We start from the raw sequence: 26,735 nt of genomic DNA on the forward strand, positions 1-26,735 counted from the left end.
ATTTGGAATGGCAGGTAGAATGTGTAATATTGTGCATACCTATCGTTTGCAGTCCCCTGAATGTTTGATTGTTTGGGTGCTCGTGCATTTCTCTTGTCTGCAATAGAAATGTCAAAGTAAGGACAACTCTGCAAAGTAACATGCATTTCCTCTCCAAAGTTGATTTTGATATTCATGAATGAAATTGGATATGAAATAAATGGATTTAGTGGATTTGAAATTTCTGAATGACTATATGCAATTTAGATGAAATGATGATGTCACGGCCTCGCAATCCTCCATTTACTCTAATTACCATTAAATATTTTTGCTTCTTTGAAATAAAATGAAGAATAGTGTCTTTTACATCTAATTATTGTTGTGTTTTAATAGCCTTGCAATGACAACATTTAGTGGGAAAGGGTCCACAGTAACTAAATTGTTGTCCCGAAACCTGAGTTTATGATTTGCATATGTTCATCAATAAGGTTATTAGGTGCATGTGTCATTTTGCTCTGAAACTGGAAACTATAGGGGGTTATGTTTGTTTATATATAACATATATGTCAATATATTACACTGTGCTACAACTTGGTGAAGACAGGAATTCAGCTATGGAGACATCAGTGTAAAAAAGTGTTTTGCATATTACAGACTGTATCCACATGTACTTGCAAGTCCAATGTAATTGCTGTCAAGGGTATCGTATCATTTTGGGGGGTGCCCTGAAGTAGAACTCTGCCCGCATTTGATCCCAAACTTCAGGAAGTCTAGATGGCCTGCACTTGGGGTAGGGGGTATTCACCAAATTAATTAAAACCAGTATCTGGGGTCAGCGTGTCTCTCAGGATTCTAAGCTTGATTACCCCCATCCACAACATGTACATGCCTCACTAGCTCCACACACTCTTCGGTCCTTGGGTCAAGTCGTTATTATGACCAGAAAGAAAGCGAGAGCAATGGGTGGGGGGGGGGGGGGGAGGGAGGGGGGGGGGGAGGGAGGGGAGGGAGGAGGGGGAAAGAGGGAAGGAAAATGAAATGATTTTCATGAAAGTTCCTTTGATGAGATGGGGTCACTGTCAGTCAGGATTGTACAGCTATAAAAAGAATCAAACAAAAAACTTAACAACTTGATTATCATTCCACTGTCCGGGCGATTATAACACTATTGGCAACACAGCATGAATTGTAATTATATTGATCCTGCTCCAACATGACAGGTGGAAACATTCCTATTTAAAGGGATGGTATAGTATTGGTTGAGGTGAGAATTCAGCTTTTAACTTTTTGCAAGATACCTAGAAATGACTTCATGAAATATGAAAGAGCATACGATTTTAAGAGGTATTCAAAGTTTATTTGATGAAACTCTGTTTTGAAAAACCTAAGTCCCACCTTTTATTGGGATCACTTTGTTTTGGATATCTCTGCCATTTCAAAACCCATTTTCATCAAATAAACTTTGAATTCTTCTAAGAATTGTATGCCCTCTTTTATTTCATAAGAGGTTTCTCCTTATCTCGAAAGAAGTCATAAAAAAAACAAAACAAAACAAAACATGCACACAAAATAATGGAAACCTGAAACCCCATCTCCACCAAAACTGAGGTACATTCACACAGTATGTACTAATATGTAGTGTTTGGTGGTGAAGATCAGCAAATCAGTACAACTCTGAAGAACCTCAACATGCTTATACATTTTGCACTGACAGCCCTTGAATGAATCTAGGAATTCCATTGGTTGGAGTGACAACTTAACTATTCAGTCACTGAGTTTTATTCAGTATATATAGGAATGGTGCATGGTGTATGTTTTCTTCAGCTCATGAATAGCAATCACATCTGAAGATCTCAACAGATCCTGTGATGAACGAGTGTTTGGCTTCAACATACTCTGCGAGTGACTGTACAATGTAAGTGCTAACGAGAGCTGGAAGGCCTTTGCAAACGACTTGGAGGAAAGTTGATCTAGCTTCGTCTTCCACTACACTATGTTGCTGGAGGTGACATCCCCTTGTAAATGTTTTCATGTGGTGTTGGTTCAGCTGGAGCGTAAACGTGGAGGGCGTAACCACCCAATGCTCAGCAGGGGGCATGGACAGACAATTTAATTGCTTTCCTGAAAAACAAAAGAACAAAGAAATTGGCACACCACCCTGAAAGACCTTGCAAACATGGAAGTGATTAATGAGGGGATCTCCCCACAAAATGACATTTGTTTAAAGGCATTATTTAATTTTGCAAATGAAACAAAAGTTCAGCTAAAGTGCTTGAAAATACTTCTAAATTGTGAGTTAGGGATAGAAACAACTAATTTGAAACGTTAATCAGTGTAATGAATGTTAAGTATTTTTTAATATACAAATTGGGAACAATAGGTATAATAAAATTGTTTCTAGAATAAATCATTCTATGCAGTTATGGTTTATTGAGAAAAATAGTGATATCTCCCTATATTTTAGGCTTTATAGATATATGGTAGGATGTTTTGTGATACAACTGACCTACACATATGCATCAAATGTGATATCTTGAACATTTTTGTATATCTGTTCCCTATGGTAAACAATAACTTTAAGCCAAACTAGTTTTTTAAAGACCGTTTGTGACCTATTTATTCATCAAATGAATGAATGAATGAATAGATGAATGAATAGATAAATAGATAAATAGATGAATAAATAGATAAACAAGTAAATCAATAAATGAGTAATTATATATTTTTATATGTTTTTGTACGTATGCATGATGTACATAAACATATCAAATTGAAGTTAAGCTTGTAATTATTGTACTGAGCCAGGTTGTAGGCCTACTGCACTCTCCTACATGCCCACTTTCCTGTTTGTGGTGTGTTAATGTGATAAGCAAGTTACCTGTGAAGCGCAATCTTACGAAAAACATGAAAAAAAATCTGGGCAGGTGGCCAGCTGTAGAAGCAAAAGAGAGGGAGAAAGAGACAGAGGAAAAAAAAATCTGCGAAATTAACCCCTCCCGTGTGACCTCCTGGAAAACTGGGTAAGGTTCAAGCCCCATGGAGATCTGCACTCCGCGGCGGAGGCGGTATGATGGCTGGGTGTTATGAGGCAGTTGATATGAAATGCTGGTGTTTCGTTGTCCCTATGTAGAAAAATTGACAGATAGGTGGGAGAAAGGTGACAAGAAATTTATCAGATATGATACCGGATTGCCATTTTGACATTATGAGGAAGACACTGATGGGATATATAAAAGTTTCAGTAAGGAAAGACAAAATAATGATTAAACAAAATCTCACACATAATGCCGTGTTGGAAAGAGATTGAAAAGGAATATTGTAACCAAATGAGTCATGTTGAGGTAAATTGATTCCAGTAATTGAAATAGAAGAATCATGATAGTACCTGACTTGGAAAATAAGGGCATTCAGACCTTGGCCTAGGAAGCCGTGTGGTTAACGAACTGATTTTATCCGATCTTTACTTCTCAGAATGGAAGGCAAACTGCAAGAGTATTCATCATTGAAGAGCAATTGCTGAGGATTTAGGTTACATTTTGTGCATTTTCATGCAGCCTGATTCATGTTCATGATGTCCTGCTTGGAAAGATATCCCCTCGCTTCTGGAGCTGTATTAAAATCCCTGCTGCTTCAGTACCCTCCATTATTACTTCTTACCACCTGCCTGGGTGCGCTGGCGATGTGTTAACCACTGAACGGGTCGCTACTCACGAGGACAGATCCCATTTAACACCTCACCTCACTCCCAATTTTTTTAGCCTTTATCCAGGCTTTTCCTCCATCCTCAGAATCTGCACCCAATCTCCATCCCGGGCAAAAGAAGGGTTCAGTGATGAAGGTCAGGGAGGACTACTGCCTCTCTTTTTTTTTTTTCATCTCAAGGGCATCATGGACAAGATGTTCCTCACATTTGTTTATGTTGACTTGAACTTCTCAGAGGGCTTTCATACTTACAGAAGAACTTTAGACATGTTTTTCTCAAGCACGCTTTTCAAATGATGTTTGGCCAATCATGGTCCAGAGATGTAAATTGCCAACAAGATGTCAGCCGTTGATCATCCATCTTTCATTATGAAATATTGTGGTATTTCACCGTAAGTGAGAATGGGCCTACTCATGGTATGAAGGTGCTTTTTTTCCATAAAATATTAGGGGTTTTCATATCATTGATTGACAAACCTTAAAATACTGTAAAACCAGAAATTTGTGCATGCATTAGAAACTTTGTGAATTTCGCGAGGAGCCAGGATTCGCAAAAGTAAAATATTGAAAGGTTTCACCCGACACATTAACAATCAGCATGGAATGCCAGTGGCAGTTTGCAAAAATTTCATGCCGTGAAAAAAGCTGTCAGCTCCATTTTGCGAAAGTTTTATGTCATGAATACACATGTATTTCTGGTTTTACAGTACATGACAAAGTTGGTGTATACAATGTCATGTACAATTAGTGGTCCATGAGAAGACTCGACACCCCACAACCATAAACATCTTTTAGAAATTAGCATCATGTATAGAAACGTGATTGCGAACGATGACTTTTGTATGTATGAAACCCTTCCTTCTGCTCTTCATTATACAGCATGGTCTGGAGTCTGGAAGAAATAATTACTAATAGGATTGGATCAGCGGCTCCTGGGCAGTTGTGAAATCAGTTGTTTTGAGCACACATGTTTCCTCAACACACCGAGTTGGTTTGCTTGTGGTACACTTAATTTAAAAAACAAAACAAAAAAAAAACCAAAATTTTCTGATTCCATCAAGATTCATTTTCCATGGACTTCCACTTTGCAGTCTGGAATTAGTAACATAATACCCATAATATCTACCACCAGCACCAACTTCTGCCAACTTTAATGTTGCCTTGTCTTTGGTAAAAAAAAACTGTTACTTGAGTTGAAGAACTAGGAGTACAGTACAACGAATATCATGTATTTAAGTTATAAAGTCTCCAACATGATGCATTTAAGCATGGCTATGTTGGCAGCATTCACTGCAGTCTCCTGTACAATGTCAGTTCATCTTGAAAGAAAATGAAAGACACCCAAGAACATGATCTGCAGGATGCTGTGAGCAAACTTTGAAGATGATGACCTCATTAGAAAATGGAGAGATGTTTATCCGTTCTGTTCTGTAACTGATGCCAGCATCTCTCAGGTTTCTCTGTGTGAGGATGTGACATGGGGGCAATGCAAGTCCCCCTTTTTAGATTGGGGGGTACGTGCAGAATCACTATTGTAACTCAGCTACCAATTTGGTAACCATGGCGACGAGACGTGGCCTCTGGTCTTCGTAGCATCATGCCAGGCAGCTGGAAGAAAAGTGGGATGCTGCTCCACAGCTAGGATGCTGAGGTAGAGGATTAAAACCATTCCTCACAGATGTCAAATCCCATGTTGGCGCCCCATGAATACCGCCTGCACCAAACACTTTAAACAGGTGTCCCCCCGTTTGTCTTGTCTGCCATCGTCTACCGTCTACCGGGGTGAGCAGAAAAAGCATCATCCTCATGATCATCATCATCACAAAAAGTGCAGTGACACCGTATGTCTTGCCCAGAAGAGAATCTCACATTCATGCTCCTGCTTGCCTGCCTGCCAGTGATGCCAAGGATTGCATCACTTGCGCTGGTGTCTACCACTCAAGGATCCTTAGTAGTGCATAGAAGTAGATTGACGTTTGTGGAGGTGGATGTTGATTATAGGGGGTGTCAATATCCCCCAGTAAGCACATTATATACACATATACCCACACATTTCGCCTGCTTAAAGGGAAGATAAACCCAAAGAGCAATGTGGATTGAGTGAAAGCAGCAACATTAGTAGAACACATCAGTGAAAGTTTGAGGAAAATCGGACAATCGATGCAAAAGTTATGAATTTTTAAAGTTTTGGTGTTGGAACCGCTGGCTGAGGAGACTACTAGAGGATATGACGTATGAGTGGACAACAATACAAAGAAAATATAAAGGAAATTCAACAAAAATTCACTTTTCTAGAATCATGAAAGAGCAATGGACCAACCTCTTTCAGAAAGCAGGGGGAATAATTGCTACCCTTAACATATGTCAATATCAAGTTAATGGAATTTGTAATTTTCATGAAAAATGGATTTTTGTAGAATTTTCTTTATATTTTCTTGGTATTGTTGTCCACTCATACGTCATAACCTCTAGTAGTCTCCTCATCCAGCGGTTCCAACACCAAAACTTTAAAAATTCATAACTTCTGCATCGATTGTCCGATTTTCTTCAAACTTTCACTGATGTGTTCTACTAATGTTGCTGCTTTCACTCAATCCACATTGCTCTGGGGTTTATCTTCCCTTTAATTGTCAACAGAAATGAGGCAATGGAACAGAGAATCAATTTTTGCGTGAGTGATGAGGTGTTGAATTTATTAGATTGATTAGGATTAGATTCTTTATTATTTTTTATGATTTCCTAAATCTGAGGATACAGTCCTGGTCAAGGTGAAAATTTAGCAAGGTGAAACATTTTGCAAGACATTCAGAAACCACTCTATGAGATGTCAAAGAGCATGCAATTCTAAGGGGTATTAAAAGTTTATTTGGTGAAAATCGGTTTTGAAATGGCTGAGATATCCAAAAACAAGGTGAAACAAAGAGATCCTAATAAAAGTGTGGCATGTCGCCTTTTATTATTATCACTTTTTTTTGTTATCTCAGCCATTTGAAAACCAATTTTCATCAAATAAACGTTGAATCCTTCTTAAAAATTACATGCTTTTTCATATTTCATATGAGGTTTCTCATTATCTCACTTAGGAATGTTCAAAACATGAATTCCCGCTTCAACCAGTACTGTACAGTCCCTTTAAAGTAACCAATGATTGTCATCAATGACTGCATTTTAAACTTTATCCCTTCAGTACTGAATTAACTCGGGCATCCGGACTTACTGAAAAACTAGCTGAAGAACAGCCCCTCTCTGATGTCACTACTGTGAAAAAATAAAATGAATGAATGAAAAAAAAAAGAAAGAAGAAGTGATATTCAAGCTCTGCCTTTTGCGATATTCAAATATGAAAATAACAAGAATAACTACAAAAACCGTGCGAAGCTAACTTTTTCAAAGTGACCCTTGACTTAACCAGGGTTGGAACAGGTCATGCACAGTTTAATGATGACATTGATATATGAGTATTTGACCTTTTTCTTCCACAAGCTTTGCTACCAAGGTTGGGTAGAAAAAGAAAGTCTGTATATTGATATTCAAACTGTGATGTACACATTTTGGAGAGAGATAAATTAGAAATGGATACACAGCTACCAATAAAAATAGAGATGAATAGATATCATAGGGATAGTCAAATAAAGGTTGATAAATACAAACAGGTGAATGGATACATAGACAGTGTTATGAATACACAGAGATAGATAGATAGATAGATAGATAGATAGATAGATAGATAGATAGATAAACAGATAAGTAGACAGAAAGAAGGAGAGAGACAGAGATATAAAGAGAACAAGTTAAAAAAAGGGGAAGTACATGGATAAGAAGACCAGAGTCAAAGCCTGCTGCAAAGTGCATTGTGCATGTATACTATAGCAATCGCTGATGAGAGTTTAGAGGTATTTGGGTACGCAGTTTCAGTGCTGGTAGCAGACATTTATGGACAACATGTAAATCAAATGTTGACCCAGTTGCCATGACAACCTTCCCATCTCCAGTTTTTCCCCTTCTGCCTGACACTGGACGTGAATGATGGGCATCTGGTTTCGGGGCAAATTGAGCTTATACAACCATAAATGTTTGATCTTTTGACTAGCTCAATGTTGCCATGGTTACCCAGCTTAAGTCAATGCACCATAGTTTCCCAGTGCTAATATTGACAGGCAGACTATACAGGATGCATAGGACATTGATCTTTTCTGATGGGGCTACCATGTATTTTTTTCCTCTAAAGTCATGCATTCTACTGTGCTATGGAATGAAGGAAAAAGACCCACCTAGTTTGTAGCCAGCATTTGCATTTTTTCCACCAGATGTTCCAGGCAGAATATTGGCTGATAGCGGTGTTCGCGCTTTCGCTTGTATCCAGCACGTGCTCTCAGCTACAAGCTCAAACAGGGCCTGCAGTATTTTCTGCAAGTAAAGTAAATCCTCTGCTGCTTTGTTTTTGACCTGGCTGTCAGGCTTAATGCCCTGGTTAAATTTTTACCATTCAATAAGTATTTTTTTCCCAACCTTTCTTTGTAACAAAATAAGTCATTCTTCTAAAGCATGGAATATGCAACAACAACAAAAAAAAAGAAAAAAAAAATCTTTGTATAATCATATTATGATCAATCATCCATTACTGATATGAGACTACATGGAATTAAAAAAAAATATGGAGGATCTTGTAAATCTTCTTGTATATCTGGTGATTTACTGCTCTACTTATGGAGCCACAATTTTGATATTTGCCAAAACAAAAACAAATTGGTTATTTGATAACTGAAATGTTGTTTGTCTAAAGCCTTGCTCTTACATGATTGACCAACTAATATTCATCTTTCTTTTCTTTCATATTTAAATATCCATTTCTAAATTAAATGGAACTGGATGTTTCCATTCAGTGGGAGGATTGGTATTTTTATCCCTCCCTTTGTTCATTGCCCAACAAGTGCTTCATTTTTCAGGGAAATTTTGCTGTCTTTAGCCTACGTGTGTTTTTAGTCCCGACTGGCCCAGAAAACCCCATAGAAAATTAGAATCGGACACACTGTCCATAGTCCCTGGCACAGAAAAGGTTAACAACCAGCCTTCCTAGTACAGCAGCTATGAAGAAAGAAGACTTTTCTCATTGGCTGCAGGGGATAGTCTTTATTCAAGACCAGTCAAGACTAATGTGCTCATCACAGGAATGCAGAGTGGTCTTGAAGAAAGCCTACAAAGGGAAAACACCTGCAGGGTTGAAATGCAAAATACCTGTGCTCAGCCTGCAGGAAAACAATACTAGTATCTTTAATTGGCTGCTTGCTTGGTAGTGTGCATCCTAGGGTATCATGATACCCTGGAGGTTCAACGTACTTTGGCAGGTTTAACCTTCTCAGGGCAGGAGGTCTAAAATCTGAGTGACATTGTATATGAACTTTTTGCCTGTGGGACTGACCAAGTTAAACGCAGGCTGCATGCTGTGGAATAGTGTTATGTACTGCTCTCAGAGTTGAGGGAATATATGGCTTCAGATGCGATACAACTTTGTTTTAAGTTTTCACCATTTGTTGGATTTTGTTGTCAATCATACACCCTCAGGACGAGTCCCAAGTATACTTGGGCAGAGGCCTATGGGAAATGCGTTTTGTTGTGGCAAAATCAGTTTGTCCTCAACGGGTTAAGAAGATTAATATGTGATAAGAGATGAATATTTTAATGTTTTATCTGTCAAAAATTTTTTGATTATGATCTATTTTGACAACCAATGGGTTGCATATGATATACTCTTCAGAACTGATTAGCTGTATATATGAAGGAGATGCACTTGTCATATTTTATGCTATTAAATGTGTCATGGGGTGGAGAAGAACACTCATTCATTCATTGCAGAAGCGTGCAAGGCACAAAAATAATAGGGAAAAAAAACCTGCAAGAAAGGAACATAAAATTACATCATACATGTAGTTAGGGCAGTCATTAACAAGCAATAGTATACAGTTGACTTTATTTCATAGACCAATTGATATAGATTGATGTAAATCATTAGTCATTTTTTTTTTTTTGGAGACATGCTCATTCACTACAATAATTCATCCATCTCACCTTTGCTTGGCTTCCAGCTTGATACCAGCTCCGACATCACCGAGAGACGGAAGATCCGAGCGGCTCTCCGCGAGCTTAGGGCCAACAACAACAATGTGGCCCACCCCCACTACCACAACCCCGTCTCGCCGGGGAGTAAGGTCTCCCACCACCAGTCGTTCCGCTACGAGCGCCGCCGACGGCCAGAGAACGACGAGCAGACGAAGAAGCAGAGTCAGGATGATGATATCCTCTACCGGTCTCGCAGGAAACGGGAGACGGATGGAGGGGGAGGAGGAGGAGGAGGAGAGGATAATGAGAATGAAGACAAAATAGATATTGATGCTAAAATCAGCGAGGCAGGGAGCGATGAACAGAAACTCACCAAACTGGTATAGTATCCTACCCCAGACTTTGATTTGAATTGATTTGGGTTGATTTGATTTGATTGGATTGGATTGTGTATCATTATTATACATGAATCAAAATATATAAGTCATCATGATTGTAAGGAATGTGATTCTCATGTGTATGATAAAAGATTGAAAAATACAAAATACAAATTTCTGATAAATTTTACTATCATTAATCTTACTCTTTATGAATTTTGGATAAATTCAAAGAAATAATTATGCACTTGCTGTGCAGCCCACCTGACATGTTTTCATGTTCAAAATAACTAAGATGTACTGCTTTCACTCAATAAGGAAATTTAAGATATTTTTCACATATAATTTGCTAGATGACTTGCAATAAATTCTAATTTAGACTGAAAGTGATGTCATTTTGCTGAGAATGGTTATAGCATCAGGTTTGATTTTGTCTCAGTGGCACAGACTGGAAGTGTGAAAATTAGCAAAAAGAGGTACTCCATTGTCTGAAATGCACTAATGTGGATTGGTATGTGCATGGGACGAGGATATTTCAGTTTTTATTTTGGATAAAAAGGAATCATTTTCAGGGGATTGGTTATCAATATGGTGATCATTTATTGCTTTTTGCAAGAACAAAGAAATGCTTGGCAACTTTTTTTTTTTTTTAAATTTTAGAGGTTTCTAAATCTGTTCTCCGTTTACCTGGGGTGAAGTTGTCTGGCAGCATCATCATCATGTGATTATATGATCTCGGGTGAAATCATTAATGCTGGGAAATGCTCTCAGTTCCGTTTGCAGGACACCGGCATAGACGAAGCCCTCCATGGAGTCTCTGACTTCCGGGTTCAGCACCCCGGCTAATCGAGTTAACATTTCACGACAGTTTACGTACGTGCTGCAGTAACATGACATTTCTAATAATTATCACTCTGTGGGTATATGTTTTCTGACAAAGCATCGTCGGGGAGATATCTCTGAGAACTAACTGTGTGGGGAGACTGATGAGAGAGAGTCCTTGGGAAACGCTGTCATTTTCACCCTGTCTAGCTGTAAAGTAGTGCGACAGGCGAACTCCCAGAGTGCCATGCTAATGCTGTCTGCACATGAAAAGATCATTGACATAAGAGAGCTTGACTTCCATCTTGCAAGAAACATCACAATACTGCCAGTAAGGTGAACGCCCCGTGGAGCTCTCATTCTTCATTTTAAGGAATTAAGTTGTTGATATGTGGAACGATATATTTGGTCCACTGTCACAACTTGTTAGGTGACAGTTTTGTATTGATTTGTGGAGAAATCCTCCCCATGCAGTTGACTGGACTGGAGACTTAATGTAAACCTTACCTCCCTGTTCAATTTCTCAGATGTTTTAGAATGAAAATAATGTTTTTTATGAGTTGAAAAAGAAAAGCAATAATCTATTGAGTATTGGTGGTTATTTTTAAGGTCTACTAATTGATTTGCAGTCAACATGATTCACAATGTTGTAAATGATATGACTTGCTTGCCTGTGATTAAACAGCCCATGAATAAGGCCATGATTTTTTTATTTATTTTTTTTGAAAAAAATATTCAAATTAGAGAGAATCCAGCCATATGTATCCCTGTGATTTTATTTTATTTGAGGGAAATACAGTATCGTGGTGAAGAATGCTAAGAAATTTGAGTTTTACTGTAAGCATTTAATGCATTATTGATGATTTTTAGCCTCTGTGTATTTGAGGTGGGGGGGGGGGGGGAGGGGATTGATGTTGAGAAACACAATTTGGGAAAAATGACAAAGTGTGCTAGACGGAGATATCGTAGTGGGATAGTGAAAGTGTATTCCGCTTTCATTCGATCGAGACGTTCTTTTCTCCGTGTCCTATTCTCTGTTCAGGCTGAGGATAAAATTCCAGTAATAAATGAAGAAGTGTTGAGACGTTGGATCAAAACTTCTGAGACGTGCAATCCTGCCAGTTTCTGCTTCTGTATTGATAAAACTAGAAGCAGGACAAGCTCCTTTTCTTCTTCTTTTTTATTTTGCAGTTAGTTTGTTCCGTTGTTGTAGATGGGGATAAACTATTCCACTGACAGTGGGCGGCCCGTATGAAAGGGGTAGCTTGATGGAGAAGCAAAGTGTTTCCCATTTCAGCAAATCTGTAGTGGCGTCGTGATATGAAGGTATCATTTATTAGTACTTTACATTGGTAGCAAGTCTTTTTATAAGATAATTATGGACTTGATATTCATTTCTGTTTCCAAAATATGATGTGGATGTACAAGAAAAATATTCAGTAGGGATATAAAAAAGCGGGTCAAATATTTCATCAAGGCTTACAAAAAAATCGGCTAGGAGGAAAACAAGAGAGTTTTGTGAATGGGGGGAAGCTGTTTGTGTGCGTTCCTAGTTCTGTCACTCTACCTTACCCGTCCAATCCAGACTGGGAAATCACCCCTAATTGATTGTCGGGATGAATCTTGTTTATGATGGGTTGGGGGGGGGGGGGAGGGGGATGGGACTAGTGTAATTGAGTAGGGCAGGTTAAAGATGCAAGGCCGGTGTGCATGCTATCGCAACTTTAGCGCAGAGACGTAAAGAGTGTCTGGGTGCAAATTGACACAGTAATTGATTGTCTGTCTTGTTCTATCTGTGTCTTGCTCCAAGAGGTTACCATTGGATGGATCCTTTCGAGTGACACAAGAATTCGGTGTCTCGCTTAGCTAATGCTTGTTACAAAAAAAAACAACAGCAACAACAAAACTGTTTACATTATTTTTCTTTAACATTTAGTGTAAACAATTTAGTCTGCTAACAAATATATTTGAATGAAAAGAAAAATGCAACTAGCCTTATGATGAAAATGTCTACATTTTAACATAATTGGACTTTGGGTTTTAATCCAATATTGGTGGACGTAATAATGTGTGTATTTTGTATTGAAAACATATTCAGAGTACAATGTAGTATATGTACCCTTTAAAAACCAAAATTTATGTAATATTGATCTTGTGATTTTAAAGAACCTTAAATGATATATCTTTCATGAGCTGAAAGTCTTCCATGTACCATTAAAACATGTTTTTATCTCAGACCTATCAAGAAAAGCACAGGATTATTTGAGGAAGATATTGATGTAACAATATTCAAAATGGATGCTGTGATACCTGAAATTTGGGAGCCAAAAATTTCTTGTTTTACACTTTCCATTATGCAGTACTCTGTACATTTCAACACATATTGACCATGTTCGTGTTGCCAAGCATGTTTCTATTTTCTCTCTTTTATTATTATTATTATTTTTTTTTTTTTTTTTGGGGGGGGGGACCTTTAATTTCCAGAATAAAAATAGATTGGTATTGCTTTTAGTGACTAGTATATTTCCAAACAAGTGTTTGCTGTGTGTAGTAAATATTCATATAATGTTAACATATGAACAAAATTCATAGTGCAGACTGTCATGCAGTATGGTATGGATGTACAGCTTTTTGGCAGAGTAACTGCCCACTGTGAAGTATGTTGCTTAATTTCTCAGACAGTAATATTGACTGGAAAAAACACACCAACCACTAGTTTTTAGATCTTGCAATATACACTTCTGTACATGTGAGACACATTTTTTTTTTTCTTTTTGATAGTGGAGATATTTTCAAGGGGTCTATTACATCGAGACTGCATTCAACCCTATGCAATGAATACATCTGTCATCTGATAGTACCTAGCCCACCCTTATGAAACGTTTCCTCCCCCGTCATGTTTTAGAGATTAGGTGCGAAAACACTCTACCCGGGTGCCTGGGAGGAAATACCGCTCAAACCTTCGTTCGCGCCCAACATCCCATAAAATTCTTCAGATCAGGTACGGAGGACTGATAAGCACATGAAAAAGAAAGAAAGACAGAGAGAGAGAGACTGCATTTAATGCTTTAGGTGATGCAAAGCTAAAATACTCCACCTCTAGCCTGTAATGGAAGTACAGTGTATCTTTTGCTACATAAAGTTGCCAGCAGAAAAGGCGTAGATGTTGTGAGGGGGAAACTTGGATCAGTGTAGTTTATTAGTTGTGACCACCTGCAAAACTTTAACCCGTTGAGAAGGACTGATTTTGCTACAACACAAATTTCCCATAGACACCTGCCCGAGTATACTTGAGACTCGTCTTCAACAGGTTAAACTCCGATATCTCAGGAATCGCATTGTTCACATTCCTTCCAGATCACGGGTGTACGGGATGAACAGTTCGCTGTCTTTCGTCAACGACAACTTTCTATCACAATACCAAGAGTGATGTTAAAGATTTAGTGAATACCCTCATTGGGGGTTTGCCATCGCTTGTGTGCTGCAGGAAACACCTAATCCTTTTCTTATCGTGGCATATCCTTGACTGCCAAAATGCGTGTGAAGAAGGTGGAATCAGTGCCAAATATCATTTTCGTTTTATTTTGTCGATTTGAAAGGAAGTGCACCAGTGTCTGATTGATATTCTTTAATTAGAATTTTACTTGAGAGTAGACTAATCCATGGACAGATCCTATGATTTTTCTTTTCTCTCTCTCTCTGCATGAAATGATGACTTTGCGGCCCACGGATATCGAGTGTTGAGTATTTGTGACTCATATAACTGATTACGATCCAGTCTTTGAAGCCGATATAGCCAACGTGACCACCGCAGAAATCTCGTGCAAGATATCAAAAATACTTGAAATATGATTAGTTGGTATTGAGACATGTGAATGTCAGCCCTTGCCATTTCCTGTCAGTCTTGCATGCCTTCAATGTATTTCTCTTTCATTTTCTTTTTTTTTTCCTTAAATGGAAAAATGACCTTGGCATTTCCGCTCATTAAACTTGTGACGCGAAATTTCTTCATCAAGAGTTGAAACTTGGATCTACCTCACAGCTGTGGCCCACTCATATCTTTAGGCAGATAAGGCACCTCCAAGAACATCACAGGTTTGATTTCCTCACTTTGCACAACTTTCCCGAAAGCCTGCGTGGGGATAGGGGGCCTAACGGCTGAGCCTGCCTTACCCTGTTATGCCATCGTGAAGCGAGGATTTTCGCAGCTTTGGACAGAACTATTTTCAGGGTTTGACCATGCCAGACAGACTTAGGTGTAATATTCATGAAAGGAACAGGAGACCTTACACTCCCTAAGATGACTTAAGTCTGAATATGTGTCAGAACTCTCGTTCCCTGTCGAATCATCAGGAGGTTCTTGTCTCGCGAGGAATTTGATCGATAAGTTCCCCATCAGTTCTGCTGGGTGACCTGGCTTGTACAGGCACTTTTATGATTTTGAACAATCCTTATCACAACTAATTGTCCCTGTTTATCCTAAAAAAATCCTTTCGAGTATACTGAACTCTTCATTTTTTTTTTTTTTTTTTTTTTTGTTTGCATCTGTGTTTGGAGAATTTCAGTGACTGATGACATCTGTGCTGAATCGTAAAAGTCATTTTGAATGTGGTTTCTGACTTTTGACCACCAGTCTCGGAGAACAACTGATGACCCCATGCACAATGCTGCAGTGGTTCAATTCATGGACAAACAACATGCCTTCATAACACCTGGAATGCGACTGGTTCTGTGACCGCATTTCCAGCAAGCGATTGAGTCAAACGGGCCGTTACATCTATTAGCGATTGTGCTGTTCTGTCTAACGGAGGTCTTCCCCTGTAGTGTATTTCCTGGGTAATTAGTGCTATCCATCACTTTGCTGTTGTTTGTTGTTACGTCAGTGAGACTTTGATGAGAACGGATTACTCACAGGTGTTTCTCCCCTACCCCCCACCAGCAAGTTTGGATCAATTTGTTTCTCTTTGTCCGATGGGCAGAACAACAACGCAACATAAACCAAGCGCTTGGTGAAACTGTCTGGACTTATAGCACAGTTCCACGGATAAGTCTAATGCCGGAACACAAACTTGTAGAGTCTGAGTTTGTTGTGGCAATAAACCATGTTGCACTTTGCCATCGACAAACATATATTACCTCAGGTATCTCTTTAAAACGCTCTGCTGACTTTTAAGGAGATCATTTTCTGCCCATGTGTGGTACTTCGGATGTTTATTGAAGCAGAAAAGTGCTGGTATCCGTCAGAGTGTTGGAATCACCCACGCTGGTGCTCGGGATCAGCAGATGAGAAGTTTTGCCATTATACGAAATAGCCTGTGAATTCTTGAATGATCTTCGCTGCCTGAAACATTCACCAAGCTGGGGCAGATCCGGTCGGCTGAGGCAATTCTGTTATAAGTGATCAGCAATAATTGATTCATCAATTCCATTCATCGTATTCTGGACCCCCCCAGCACTTCATGGCGTGTCACTCCACTGACAATCTAACAATCCAGTCCGTCATATGAAATGCACCTGTCACTTTCTGCGTGCTGCTGAGGATAGGCCTTATACTAGAACGAACTCCAGCTCTTTCTGTCAGTCTGGTTTCTAGTGTGGTGGATGGAATCGTATTAAGATCTTTCCCACCTGCCTGTGTATTTTTTTTTCTGCTTTTTCAAACCACCATGGTTATCATGGAAGAAGAGCAGCCACTCAACTTCAAATCTCTTTTGATTCGTTGGCAGCTCTCGGAGACCAGAGACTTCAACGATCGAAGGAAGGTTCGGTCTGCAATCAGGGAGGTGAAGAGGAAGAACAGACAAGGTGAGATTCTCAACCATAACTTGATCTGTCGTACTTGCTTCAGATGTTAAAGATATTATTTACCATTGGGAGCAGTGATTTAAGAAATGTTTGAGTTATCACATTTGATGCATATGTGTAGGTCAGGTGTATCACAAAACATCTTACATAGAAAAATTTTGCAATAAAGCCTAAGATATAAGGAGATATCACTATTTTTCTCATTAAACCATAACTGTAGATGGTTTAATCTAGAAACAATTTTATTATACATGTAACTGTTGTTCATATTTTGTATGTTTAACAATACTTCACACTGGTTATACTGATTAACATTTTTGCATTGGTTGTTTCTGTCCCTAACTCAAATTTTAGAACCGTTTGAAGCACTAAAGCTAGATTTTTGTTTCATCTGCAAATGGTAGGGACCTATAATAGTCAATGGCCTACAATTGAAGATTTGATAGCAAAACCTGATAAGCACCAGTTTTATGTATTTTGAAGTAAGCTCATCAACAGATAGAACAAAATAAAATCTTTCCATTGGTTCCCCACTTTTCCATAACAATGAATATTCTTGAAGTTATTATCAAAACTCACATTTTCTTAGCAGTTTCTGTGTTGTTGTTTTTTCAGTGTTAATCCCAAATATCTCACATGTACAGGAATGGAGTTATCTCCTTTTGCAATTAAACTACTTAATTGATCACAAAGAGAATGGAAGCATGCAAAGTGAAAGAATAGCATTGTAAGAATTAATACATGACACAAAAAACTTACATCTGTATCTTAGAAAATGAAAAAAGAGTGCCTAGCATACAGATTCTTGCAGAATCATTCAGCCCAAATTCTTCTGTCATGATATCAATGAGCTTTCACAGAAATCTCATAGTCCAATGTATATCTCACCATGATTAACATTGTGCATAAAAACTCATTCACATGATATGTTGCAGAGGTATTTTCATCTGGACTATCTTACCTATGGCAGGAAGAAAGACATCCAAGTATGATGATTTTGGGAGACAAAACCCAGCTCATCATTAAAAAAGAAATTTTGTGCACTTTTGCAACTGTTTTGTTACAAATTGAATATACTTAGTATCTCCAGTATGATACTCGAAAACGTACTGCAAAAATCTAGTGTTTACTTGAATAACAAATAATTTTATGATTTTTTTTCTCATATGTGAATATCATACTTCCAACACAAAACAACCCCCAATTATTGAAGAATAACTTGGTTATATGTATACAGAAGTATTCTGTCCACTGCAGTCTTTCCGGTTCTTTTTTTTGTGTGTGTGTGTGTGTTTATAGACAATCATACCATTGGTTGTGTTGTTTGTTATACATTGTATGGAAAATTGGGGCATGGTAGAATGTGACCACACACCCATGTTTACAAGGTTCAGACACAATTTTGGCTCCTGTGATAAGAGAACATTCAGCTGCAGGTTAGGGATTTAATTTGAGATACATTCAGACCCAAAACATCACCAGGAAGGTTTGGAAAGGGTACGAGAAATGCCGCCAGGGGTGGCTTTCTGAAGGAAGGCGTACAGAGGAAACTGGTTTTCTCCTCCCATGCGAGATTATCACCCCTTTCACACTGAGCAATTTTCCATCATTAGACCTGAGTAAGTTTGTCCCCTTTCAGACTGAGCAAACTGAAGTCACTATTTAGACCCGAGTGAGCTTGTCCCCTTTCAGACTGAGCAAACTTCAGTCATTAGACCCAAGTGAGCTTGTCCCCTTTCAGACTGAGCAAACTTCAGTCATTAGACCTGAGTGAGCTTGTCCCCTTTCAGACTGAGCAATCTTCAGTCATTAGACCAGAGTGATCCTGTCACCTTTTAGATTGAGCAGTCTTTTTCCGTTGGACCCAAATGAGCTTGTCCCCTTTCAGACTGAGCAATCTTAAGTCATTGGACCCAAATGAGCTTGTCCCCTTTCATACTGAGCAATCTTAAGTCATTAGACCAAAATGAGCTTGCTAACTTTCTTCAGTCTCTAAAAGTCTCCTGTTCAACATGGGCATGATTCAGGAAGAAAATTGCAGTTATGGTGGAGATAGTGTTTAGGTTTTTGTTTTTTTTTTCCCTCATGTTTCTCATTTTTGGAAGCCATTTACTTTTAAAGGGTTTCTTAACCCTGTTATTGCCAGTTGGTTAGAAAGAGAGCACTATAAAACAGACATGGTTTACATGTGATGATGAGATCAGCAATTACAGTATTGATTGTTTATAGTTTACAGTGAAACAGTTATTTGATGAGAACATATTTATGCAATCTCACAGCAAACTTATGACTTTTCAAAAGGATCATTACCCTTGTTTCAGGACATGAACAGAGCAGCTTTTTGTTCGATTAGCAGAAGGAAATCCGGCATAATCGTCAACCCATGTTGTGAGCATGTCGTAGGCAGTCAAGTACTCAAGGTGCCTTTCTACGGGTTTTCCTCCGCATGCCCGTTACATCGATCATGTGGCTGGCAGCAGGTCGACCCAGTGGTGGGCTGCCTAATGGAACATGACATGATAGATATTCTTACCCTTCAATCTGACTCACTTTGACTGGAACCTATGGGGTTAAAATGTGGCAGACAGCCGCTCATCCCATTTTCACAGGTAGAAAATCATGCCGTATGAAAAAAAAGGATGTAAATTTTTTGGAGTGTGTTTTTGCTGCCATGAAAATTGTGATGATACTGCACTCAAAGAATCTTCTGAACTCTGAGGCTGTAATGTACCTTTGCAGTGAACTACACTATACCTTGGCCATGTAATTGGGTGGCTCCAATTTGTATTTTGAGTGTATTTACTGTCATTATGATATAATTACTAGAATTATGATTACTATCTTATAGTAATCTGACAAGAGAGGTGGGACTCATATTGAAGGAATTGTATGTTTGGGTGTTTTGTTTTGTTTTTTTGCCTTGAGTGGTTCTCACTGCAAGTCACAAGAGCATAATTATTCATGCACAGTCAGAAAATTTTGGCAGTGGTTTTGATGGTTCTCAATGCATTAGCTGAAAAATCTCTCCCGTGAGGTTGTAAGTTTTCTAAAAATTATATGCGTTAGTATGAATGGCATTTGCAGCAGAGCGTAAGTGGGCCATTTTGACTGAGCAAGACCAAAGAGTCAGCAGGTTTTTTTTTCTTCCATCCAGAACTTGCTGACACAATATATATATGTAGGACCAGTGAAAGAACTGTACATGTGTCTCTTGTTAGCATGAAATTGGAGCTTTTCACAAAGTAGTTTCTCAATGAGCCTGGGGTAATGATTGTTGATGTATTTGTAAGGATTCAAGAATGTTGGCAAATCAATATTCAGAAATCAAGTATTGAGAAAAAAAATCTCTCTCTTTGTACATTAGTAATAGAAAGTTCATGTGGACACAACGTTTAAATGGAAAGAAATGCCCTGAAATTTTATTTAATGGGGTTCTGCTCTCATCTCTTTTCTAAGCATGATATAATTCATTGCAATATCTTGTACACATGTTAGAAATTATTGTGAGAAAGACCCCCTCCCCTTTTCAGGAACCCTTTAGCTTCATATCACTGCATGCAATTTGAGGTCTAGCCTGGGCATAAGTAATAGGGTGTGTTGAAGCAGACTACAACAAGGAACTAAGTCTCCATGACAACCAATCATTGACATTCCTTCTCAGTCATTTAATTAGGGTACCCACTTACATACCTGTTAAAATGAAAATACCGCGCAGGCTCCGCATTTCATCATACAGAAACTATCCTCTTAAGTGCATGCACCAAAAATAAAAGAGGGGAAAGATTGCATGAGCTTGGATCTTGTAGACTGTCTTAACAGGAAATTGTCTCATATGCAGAGTGACTGTTTTCTGTTGTATTGTTAATCAATCTCTGTGTGGTTCGAAGGAGAGAAGTATGTATTATATATTTTTTTTGTAGTATCAAGCATAATTAGCTTTTATTTAATGATATGTCATCCAATGAGAAAGTCCACAAACCTGAATATCAAGTTGCCATGAAGCAATTGCTTATCCCCAGAATCTGTGATGTTCCATACTCAACCAATTACATTCAGAAAAATCCCGCAAAATCTCCTTGGTGCAGGAAACACAAAATCCATGGAATAACTCACTGATACCGTGGAATGGAAGACCACAAGAAAATACCAAAAAGAATGAGAATAAGTGCAAATACAAGAAGGAAGAGAAGAGTATCGGTAAAATGAAAGAGACAGAAATGAATAGATAAGGGAAAAGGAGAAATATTCAAAGGAAAAGAAAACAAAACAGAAATATGAAGGTCAACCCATTACATTTAGAAAAAGCCCCCAAATCTCTTTGGTGCAAGAAACACAAAATCCATGAAATAACTTACTGATACACAGAATTAGAAAAAAAAAGACAAAAGTGAAAAGGTTAAAGAGTAATAATGGGAAAGAAGAAGAAAAGAAGTAAAGCTCACGTGTATGTGACGTACTGTATTTAATGGGCATATAATAACATTTTATGGAAGCTTGTCAGTTGACTCTCCTTACATACATCTCTCCTTTATCTTCACAACTGACAAAAAAAAAGAACAAAAATATGCCTTATCCTGTGCCAAGCAAAGGGGTATTATTAATCCACAGTGTTGGCATCACATGGGACCCATAGTTTTGGCACATGACAGCATAAAAAGATTTGCTTGGCTCACAACAATCAATGTCTGTAGTTTGGTATCATAGAGTTTTAAGCTTCAATACAAGCTATCTGGTATAGCAGTTGCTTGACCTCCCCCCTCCCCCACCTTCCAAGTTGACCTTCACATTACATTTAGCCCTTACATACCCTCACAACTGCCATGGAAATGTATCATCTTACACAGTTCATACTGGTGCATTAGTACCTGTATCTGCTTAACTTTTCCCCTTTTTCTCATTTTATGTGTGTGATATATTTATCCTTCTGCATATAAACAAAACAAAAGGAGAAGAATGTACATTTGATGACCAGACGTTCAGGGTGGTATTCTGAAATCCTTCCTAGGAAGAAATTTCTTCCTAAGTCAGGATTTTTTCCTAAGTGGTATTCTGAAAATCTTTCTAAGTTTCTTCCTAAGTATACTTAGGAAGAAACTTAGGAAGGGGGCGGGAATATGCAAATTTCTGACTTAGGAAGAAGTTGGTATTCTAGAATGCACTTAGGAAAGAATTTTAGGAAAATATTTAGGAAAGCCCCACCCCTGTCCTAAGTACGTTGTTAAGAATAGCAAACTGCAAGCATCGTGATAGGTGCGCTTGTCAGTCGGTGCGCTTGTCAGTCATTGCGCGCACCTGTACTTTGATGCGCGAAATGAGCGTGAGAAAGGGGACATGCCGCGCACTCGTGTATTTGACCCTACGTCATAGTAATATGCGATTGTCATTGGTTAGTTCCTTATGATACGGCATTTTGTATTGGCTTAGGAAAGGACGTGGGCGGGGATAAGGATGGCCTAATTTGCATTAAGAAGTGCCTAGGAAGAAATTTCAGAATACCAATTTTGTCTTTCCTAGGCACTTCCTAAGTTTCTGACTTAGGAAGAAACTTAGGAAGAAACTTAGGAAGATTTTCAAAATACCACCCTCAGTATGTAATTAATAAATAGATGTCTGATGATGATACATGTATATTTAGAAAAATGAACAAGGATCGTGGAAGACCTTTGTTTGAAAAAAAAAGAAAACAACAGCCCTCTGAGATATGCATATTCAGATGTCTAAGAAGTGTCATGTTAGATGATATTGAAGTAATAGATTTTAATTATAGACTTTAATGATAGATTAGTTATAGATTTTAACATTTAAGATTTTACAGATATTTTTTTTTCTGATTTTGCCCAAAGTTTTATCGATACATTTTTTTTTTTGATGCTTGTATCTCTCTCTTTGTTCAAATATTCAGGTTCGCCATTAAAGTTCTCCATTAAACAAGGTTTTGTCTACTGATTCAATGACAGCTGCAGAAGAATAAGAATACAAAGCAAGGCAAATCAAGAAATGCACTGTTATTTAATTGTCTACAAATTTCACTATCAAAGTGTGATGCCTTTAGCCTATAACCGTCCGAGCTTTGTCAGCTGCGATCTTATGAGGGGGGAGGGGGGAACCTAGTTTTGTAAATTGTCACATTTTACCGCAGAAATGTGTGCTCAGTCGTACTGAGAGAGAGAGAGAGAAAGCGTGCCAGTTCAAATCTAGGTTCAGTGAAAGTGAATGTAATTTGAAGGAGAGAGCAAGAGGAAAAAAAAACTCATCTGTTATATTCCCTTGCAAATGTTTGTACAGACTCTGGCTGACTTAGCTGTCCGAATGCAGGTGCACATGCACAGTTTCCTTTTTTTTTCTATATCTCTTCTGTCTGGCTCCATCTCTTTTTTGTCTTCTCTCTTTCTCGTTTCGTCTTATCAGGGTCACTAACCTAGAGGTGTTATGATTGCCATTGTTGGAGGAGATTTTACCACTCTTTTGAGGAAGTTTCCCCTTTGATTCTTTTCTTGCACGTACCTTCCGCCCGCGATTGCGATCGGATCATCACCCCCCCCCCCCCCCAATTTTAGCGCCAGCTCTCTAACCCCGCAAAAGCCATAATGTGTGCAGGCTTGATACCAATTAAACCTTTCTGGATGAAGGCCAAACATTGCATGTGACAACAAGCACTGGTAGGAAATGTGGCTCCAAGAACAAGAAAAAGAATTGCTTTGAGTGCGAGCAATTTCCATGTTGATAGGTCATTCTTGAAGCTTTCTTGAGAGCTAAAGATTAAGATACCCTCCCCTGCAAATAAAGAGTTAGATGATAAAATGGATTAGGTTCCATTTGTAAACATTGTCAAATAAGTCCATCATCAGATGGATCAAAATAAAACCTGTCAATTGATACCTCAGTTGTTACAGGACGAATAATATTCTTGAAGAACAATATATAAAATGTCCCATATTTTCTTGCTATTTTCTGTTCTTTAGCAGTTTTGATTGCAGATACATAAAAATGAAAAATGTTCCATATTCTTTTTTTTTTACTATTTTCTGTTCTTTAGCAACTATACAAGCAAATATCTCAAATGAACGCAAATGGAAAAACTAATTTTCAATTTGACTTTCAGACATAGGATATATGTTCATGTAGCTACTTTGATTTAATAAGTCATATCCCTTCATGTCTGTTGATAGTTGGCATTTTTAGACTAGAAAAGAATTCTAGGAATCTTAGGAACTTACCACCAGTGTAGTTTTGGTCCAAAATTGACATATTATTGCATATAAGTATCAAGTTTTCAGTTCTTTTCTTCCCATGATCTTAATGGCTCTCAACCAAGCATGGCTCCTTCAACCCTGTAAAGAGTATCTTTTATTCCCTTTCTGTCCTATGAAGCAAAAGAGTATTATTTTTGTTGTTATTGCTGTGTTCTGCCTTTTGAATGTAAGAATTTTTCATAATTTTTTACTCACAAGTCAATCACTTTCAGTATACTTTGTTGAGCAGCAATGAACCACTTTGATTGGCCAACTTTGGAAATATTCTCAAAAAATACCCAAATTTGTTAACAATTGCCGAATATGACCAAAAGAGGTAGATTATTGACTGTTGTGAGTACAGGGGTGTCTTACCGAAGACAGTCTATGCCTCAAATGAAATAGAATACATACTTTCAGTTCGATTTCTCTTTGTGTGTGTAATGTAGGCTTAATCAAATATCTTCATTCATATTTCATGAAAGATATGTGCAACTACAGTTTTCCTCTATGAATATTTCTATGTATACCAGAAAGGTTTACTTTTTGCTTTCTGTGGATCCATGATTGAGACTGATTGATGTTTTTTAACGTTTGTATTTTTCCTAAACGCATTTATGTCCCATGCCCCATTGTCATAATCATTCTTGCACAACTGATGGGCACTTGGAGCAATACCACATAAAATTGATGTTCGTCTTACGTCACCAGGAAGCTACGTCCATTTATTCCGATAAACCTTGATAGCTAGCTATCACTTTCAGATTGGTAGCTAGCTAACTTGATAGCTAATCTGAAAGAGACATTAATTTTGTCGGATTTTGAAAAATAACTTGGGAGTCAACCATTCTCAACCCCACTCCTCTTGAATCAATTTCTTTTTGCTCTGCACAAAATTTTTCATATATCGCTGTAAATTCCAAAAGGTTAAACCCTCTTTCCCTTCACTCCTCTCTTATATTCGTGTGAAACAAAAGACAGTATAACATTGCCTTTAAAAAATTGTAATCTTGGCATCTACTTTAGTACGTTCGTGTTTAATGTGTAATGCCTTGTTTGATTCTATCAAATTATAATGCATGTATTGTTTTGTTCTTATTTGTATGTTATGCTTTTTCTTCAATAAAAACATTAAAAAAAAAGTTAGCTAGCTATCAAGTTTTATCAAAGGAGATAGACTTACTTCCTTATGCCAGTGTGCCCCGGATCTGGATGGATAGCATGTGATATTGAATCATGAAAGAGTAGAATACCTACTTTGATTTTAATGGTTTGCCTGAGGTCCAGTTAATGACAGGAGGCATGTATTTGCATAGCCAGACACTTGAAAGCATTACCCGCATAACATCTTATGTCCTTTTTAAATCATCAGGAAGCTAGCCATCAAATTTCATCAGAATGGATAGACTTACTTCCTTATGCCATTGTGTCTTGGCTTGGCATGGATACCATATGATACGTATCATGAAACATTAGAGTACTGGATACTATAATTTTATGGTTTCTCTGAGTAATATCAGAGGCCCAATTAATCATGGAATGTATGGTTTACAGGGCTTTCACACTGTTATGAAGAACTCGTTTGTCAACATGTTTTCTGCAAATCAGGTTATTTGAGGGCCAACTTAAATCACATTTCTTCATATCACATTCCCCCAAATCACATTTTGCAAATGACATTGTGGTTTCAAGGTTTTTCCAAGTGAATTTTTGCGTGATTGGGGAGCGCATTGACAATGCACACTTTTGATAGAGGAGGTGGAGCTTAATACACGAATGTAGTTGGACTGTTGTTGTTGTTGTTGTTGTTGTTTGTTTGTTTTTTAGTTCTGCTGAGATTCCTGCGTATTATTGCACACTCTTGGTTATCTGTGTGTTGATAGTTGCATTTTAGAATTTGTGACTGACTGGGCTGTTTCACAGAATGCCATTTTCAGATAGCTTCCATAGAAGAGATGCATACTCAGTATCTGAACACTCTGCAGCTCTGAACATGTCTGGAAATGCATTTCTGAAGTGCGATGCAAACAAGTTCTTTGGCAAGTGTGAAATCCCTCATTGGTGTAGTAGGTATAGGGACAGGTTGAAAGGGTGGCAGGTGGAAGAGAAACTGTTTCAAAAAGGGGGGCAAGCAGGTGGAATAGGAAACAATCAAGATCCCCTGAGGGACTTACCAAACTCAGCGGCCTAGACTGTGACTCACTTTCTTCAGCCTCCGATGATTCTCTTAATTGTTATATGGGACCAACTTTGTATAAATGGTGAAAGTGCAAGACCTTGTCTGGTGTCCACAGGTATTAAAGGGACTGTTTAGTTTTGGTTGAGACCTAACTTCAAGTTTTTGTCATTTTTGGGTGAGATGATGGGAAACCTCTTTACAAAACATGAAAGAGCATGCAATTTCAAGTGGAACTCAACATTTATTTGATGAAAATCGGTTTTGAAATGGCTGAGATACCCAAAAAGGGCAATCCTAATTAAATGGTGGGACCCACCTTTTGGTGCAGTCGCTTCGTTTTACATCGTTTTTGTATGTTTCAGCCATTCCAAAACGGATTTCCATCAAGAAAGCTTTGAAGTCCTCTGAGAATGGTATGTTCTTGGTTTCTTGGTATCTCACAAATAGTAAAAAGCCCAATCCTCATCTCCACCAATACTATACTAGTACCTCTTTAACCACTGTAGTGCCTTCCTTCCGTGCAGTATTTCAAGGGGAAACACCATGGCCCGAATTCACGAAGGTGGTACAAATGAAACCATG

General features: G+C 38.2%; 1 protein-coding gene across 1 annotated transcript in view; it reads left to right on the plus strand.

Moving 5' to 3' along the window:
• Nucleotides 1-26,735, plus strand: part of LOC140227602 (uncharacterized) — a 206,198-nt gene that overhangs the window by 50,200 nt on the left and 129,263 nt on the right. The window contains exons 2-3 of the mRNA XM_072308019.1: nt 9,765-10,118; nt 16,664-16,742. Of these exons, the coding sequence (XP_072164120.1) occupies nt 9,765-10,118; nt 16,664-16,742 (433 nt within the window). The remainder of the gene's footprint in view (nt 1-9,764; nt 10,119-16,663; nt 16,743-26,735) is intronic.

The sequence above is a fragment of the Diadema setosum genome, chromosome 4, assembly GCF_964275005.1.
Source record: "Diadema setosum chromosome 4, eeDiaSeto1, whole genome shotgun sequence".
Classification (NCBI taxonomy): Eukaryota; Metazoa; Echinodermata; class Echinoidea; order Diadematoida; family Diadematidae; genus Diadema; species Diadema setosum.